Raw genomic sequence first — 4,886 nt, forward strand, 5'->3', positions numbered from 1 at the left:
TGTGTGTGTGTGTGTGTGTGTGTGTGTGTGTGTGTGTGTGTGTGTGTCCCATTGCCTCCTGAAGGCAAGAGAGAATTATGACTATGAGTCTGGTGATGACTCATGGAAAAGAGGTTTGAAACCTTAACCTGTCATCTCTTCTTTCTCTGATACTAGTCCCTAAGTCCACACTGGCCTGAGAGACCCAGGTTCTAGTCTCAGATTTTGACTAACTCCACGTATAATCCTTCCCTGCCCCTGGTCCGAGCAAGAATAACTCACATTTCCATAGCCCATCATTCAAGTGTACAAAGCACCAGATTCCCGATTGCTTAAGAGTGTCTGGAGAAGGGCTACCAGGATGGTGGAGGACCTGGAGTCCAGGCCATGTAAGAAACATCTAGTTAAAGGAACTGAGGGCATCTAGCCTACAGAAGATAAGATTCAGGGGGTACATGATAGCTATCTACATGTATCTGAAGGGCTTTCTTGTGCAAGAGGGATTTGTTCTATTTGGGCTCCAAAGGGCAAAACCAGGAGTCATAGGTGGAAGTTAGAAAAAGTCAGATTTAGACTTGATATCAGGAAAAACTTCCTCACTATTAAAGGTGTTTAAAAGTGCAATTGGCTGCCATGGGAGATAGTGAGTTCCCCATCATTGGTGGTCTTTAAGCAATGACTGGAGGACCACTTGTATGTTATAGCGGGTATTTCTTTTTCAGGTCCAAACAAGATGGTCACCAAGATCTCTTTCAATTCTAAATTTCTGTAGTTCTCTGATGTAGCATTGTTAGCTCCATTTGATAGATAAGGAACAAAAAAAACTGAGACCCAGGGGTAGGGTCCTGCCCAACAAGTAAATGCCAGAACCAATAGCAGAACCCAGTGCTGTCTTCCCATTTGTCTAAGACAGAGCCAGATGCTGAAGCCTGAACTTGGCCTCAGCCTGCTTTCCCTCCCTAGGGTGAATGGTTGACTTATACTTCACAAGGCAACTTGGGGCTTGGGGGCTAGATTTTTTTCTTCCCTACTTATTTATACTATCAGTTTTTTTAAAAACTGGGACAATTAACTCTTTTGTCTCATGTAGTTTTCATTTATGATTTTTTGAAATAGAGGTCTGAGCAACCAGGTTTTGAGAAAGTCCATTTGGATTCAAAAGAAGCTACTTGACCATGCCTTTAAACCCACATCGCTTTGGCTCTCACTGATTGGCCAACAATAGGTCCCAGCCCAAGTCTCACTTGCTCATTGTTTGGGTCTTGATGGCTGAGAGTAAGTGTAAATATCAATGTTCTCTTTCTGTTCTGCCCAGAAACTCTGAGGGTCTTTCTCTCCCTGATTAATTCTTTTGTGAAGACAAAGTAGGCCATCTTTCACCTCATTTCTTACCTAGCCTTTAACTACTCAATGGGTATTGCCTCAGACAAACTAAGACCTTGGAAAGACCTAAGCTTAAAAAGGCCAAAGTCTCCCATTGCATCCCAGGCCATCTCCAGTCATCCTGATCTATGTGTTGCCACTGGACCCCTATGACTCTGGAGCTGAGAGTGAGGCTGATGACTTTGCACAGCTCTGCTTCACTTAAATCCAATTCACTTTCAAGTCAAGACATGACCCTCCCGATGTCATTGGGCCTCTTCTAGAATGAAGGAGTAACAATAAACAACAACCATGAATGGTTGGTAAAGCCACACCTTAGGGCAGGCCCAGCTACAGAAAAGGCATTAAGAGACAATGAGACCCAGTCATCCTGAGAATAAAAGAATTAGAAACCCAATTCAAGTTCCCTTGGAAGAGAAACAAGACAAATTCTGAAAGATTATTTTATATGGGGCAGCGAGGTGGTGCACTGGATAGAGTACCAGCCTTGAAGTCAGGAGGACCTGAGTTCAAATCCAGCCTCAGACCAAACACTTGACATGTACTAGCTGTGTGACCTTGGGCAACTCACTTAACCCCAATTGCCTTACCAAAAAACAAAACAAAAAAAAGATTATTTTCTATGTCCTTTAAATCACAATATATCTCCCCTGTCCCAAAATGAGCCTATTTATCTCCAACCAGGCCTGTGCTGGTTCCTGAAATTCCCACTCAACCACTCCTGTGTTGTTAAACGCATTGGCCCTTAACGGTTCTTGGGACCAGGGTTCTAGTTCCAGCTCTCCTGGAGGAGTAGCCCTGTGACCCTGGGAATGTCACATACATTATCAAATGCAAATGTACATAAAAAGTCTTTGTAATCATTAGTTGACTATGTAGATGTGGTTTGTTCTAGTTGTCATTATTACCTTGTGGAAGAAAACCCCATTAGAACATCAGCAGAAATGTATTTATGAGTTCACTAGCAGTAAGCAGGCTCCTAAAGAAAACAGAGAAGAAGCAGGTACATTATATTGGGAGGTAAGGGGAGAAAAGTCCCAAGTTAAGGAGATTGTTAATGGGAAAACCTCTGTCACATTAGAGGGCTAGACTAGATGATCTCTTAAAGTCTCTTTAAGCTCTAATATTTCACGTCCTATGGGCCTTTGAAGCTCTAATTGAACATTCTCTGAGGTTCCTTTCACCTCCAATGCTATGAAATGTGGAGGAAAGGTCTTCCCAAAAAAGACCTCAGCAACCCACCAGGATCTTCCAGCACAATTGATTGCCCGTTCACTGGCCCCCAGCTCAGGTCTGATCTTGGCCTTCCCAAGCCACCCAGTGCCGGCAGCTAGAATCCAATCTCCCAAAACTGGATGTAGAAGAGGAAGCAGCCACCTATTTCTCAGAATGCTTCATCCAATTCTCTGCAATTGCGCTCTCTTCTAGGACTTCCTTCGATGTATCACGGCTGCCATCATCTACTTTGCCATCTCCATCACCGCCATCTCCAAGTATTCAGATGGGGCCGCCAAAGCAGCTGGAGTAAGTAACTGATAGCCGGGCTTCGGGGTGAGAAACTGTGAAGTTCCCTCTGTGTGCTTCCATGCCCCTACGGCATCAAGCTCGGAGTCGGGAGACCATGGTTCGAGTTTCGGCTCTGCTGCTTGCTAGCTGAGTGACCCTGTGCGAGTCATTTTCTCACTCTGGGTCCTTCTCTGTAGAATAGGGATATAACCATACTAAGACTATACCTCACAGGTTTTGAGGATCAAAGGAAATGACACTGGTTAAGCCTTATATGCAATGGTGAGCTTTTATCATCACCATTATTTAACGTCCCTTCCAGTTATAACATTTTATGATTGTTCAGCTAATCGAGGGGACATAAAGACATCTCTGTATTTGGCCAGTTACCCTCTTAATCTTAGTATGTTACATTAACAGTCAGCATAAACATCTCTGTTTTTCCATTTACCTTCTGAATCCTAGTAGCTTACACTAACGGTATGTATGTGCCTTAGAGATGTGTATGTCTCAGCTCCCATTGGATTATAAACATACTGAGAGGAAGGACTGTCCCCTTAGCCTTCTAGCAGAGTGCCTTGCGCACAAGGCATTCAGTTTGACTTGCTGTACACCAAATTCAATCATCTGAAGGCAAATCTGACAATACTTCCAAAGACCCATGATTTCATTGGTGTAGGTGTTCCCTCCACCAACACAGATCAAATCTTTCTATGCCCTAGTGAAACTGTCAAAAAAAACAAAACCCATCATCCCTGGTGGCCCACCTTCTGGTAATGAGCTTCACTGCACTCATCTAGGCTGGTCCTTGGATGACAATTTGTCTCCAGGTTTCTACATGGAGGCTTTCCAATATGATAGGACCTTCCAGAACTTGTGGTCTACTGGCACAGCCTAGGGTAACCCCCATCCCACAGTGATGCACCAGTGGACTGGGGATATTTACAAAGTATTTCTGAGATGAGCGTGCATTATAGGAAATGCAATATAGGCTGTAGAAACTTGGGTGTTATCCTGCTAGGGAATTTAACAGGGATTGATGGGAGGTGGGGGTGGGGTAAAATACCAACTTCAATAACAAAACAAAGGGCTCCACTGTAATACAGCTAATAAATGATTAAGACATGGTCCTCCTAGCCTTCTAGAAACAGAGTCTAGTTGGATGAATAAGGTAAGAATGTAGTAGGACAGCTCATGATCTCTATGTCTGTCCAGTAGTTTAGAGTCAATAGCTGTTTATAAGTCACAAGAGGAAACAATCATAGCAGTTAAAAGTAGACAGAATGATAGACAAGAGACATGTCCTAGGTTTTTAAGTAGGGGTAGGATCTGGCTAGGCTGAGAGGAGAGAGGTGAGGTGGGCATTCCAGGGCAAGAGAATGATGTGAGCAGAAGCACAGACTGACTCACAAGTGTGCAAGGTGGATTTGGGACTGGGAAAGGGTCTATGGTCCAGTGAAGACACCAGAGCTCTTTACTTCTCCCTGCCTGACCTCTCCTTTGCTGGATCTTCTTCCAAGTCATACTCAGTGATACTGTGTATCCTCCAAGGCTCTGTCCTGGGCCCTCCTCTTTTCTACCTCTAAACTATTTCATTTGTAATCTCATCAACTCCCAGGGTTTCAGCTATCATCTCTACGCAGATGCCTCTCAGATTACTTATCCAGCCCTACCCTCTCCCAGCTTCCAGTCTCGAATCTCCACCTGCCAATGGGACATTTCAAACTGGCTATCTCATAGTCATCTTATACTCAACATGTCCAAAATTGAACTCATCTTTCTCCCCAAACCCTCCCCTCTTCCTAACTTCACTGTTACTGTTTTTTAAATTTCATTTTTAATTTTAATTTTCAGTTCCAAATTCCCTTCCTCCCTCCATTTCTTACCCCACTCATTGAGAAGGCAAGGAATATGATACTCATACCCATTATACATATGAAGTCATGCAAAACATTTCCATATTAGCCATGGAGAAAGAAAGAAAGAAAGAAAGAAAGAAAGAAAGAAAGAAAGAAAGA

The 4,886-nt window shown here is 43.5% G+C and overlaps 1 protein-coding gene across 1 annotated transcript in view; it reads left to right on the plus strand.

Annotated features, from left to right (window-relative positions):
• The window catches only part of LOC114027943 (CKLF-like MARVEL transmembrane domain-containing protein 3), a 28,437-nt gene that overhangs the window by 18,273 nt on the left and 5,278 nt on the right, over nt 1-4,886 (plus strand). The window contains exon 3 of the mRNA XM_027842090.1: nt 2,791-2,886. Coding sequence (XP_027697891.1) covers nt 2,791-2,886 — 96 coding nt within the window. The remainder of the gene's footprint in view (nt 1-2,790; nt 2,887-4,886) is intronic.

The sequence above is a fragment of the Vombatus ursinus genome, unplaced genomic scaffold, assembly GCF_900497805.2.
Source record: "Vombatus ursinus unplaced genomic scaffold, bare-nosed wombat genome assembly UNPS02014864.1, whole genome shotgun sequence".
NCBI classification, from domain to species: domain Eukaryota; kingdom Metazoa; phylum Chordata; class Mammalia; order Diprotodontia; family Vombatidae; genus Vombatus; species Vombatus ursinus.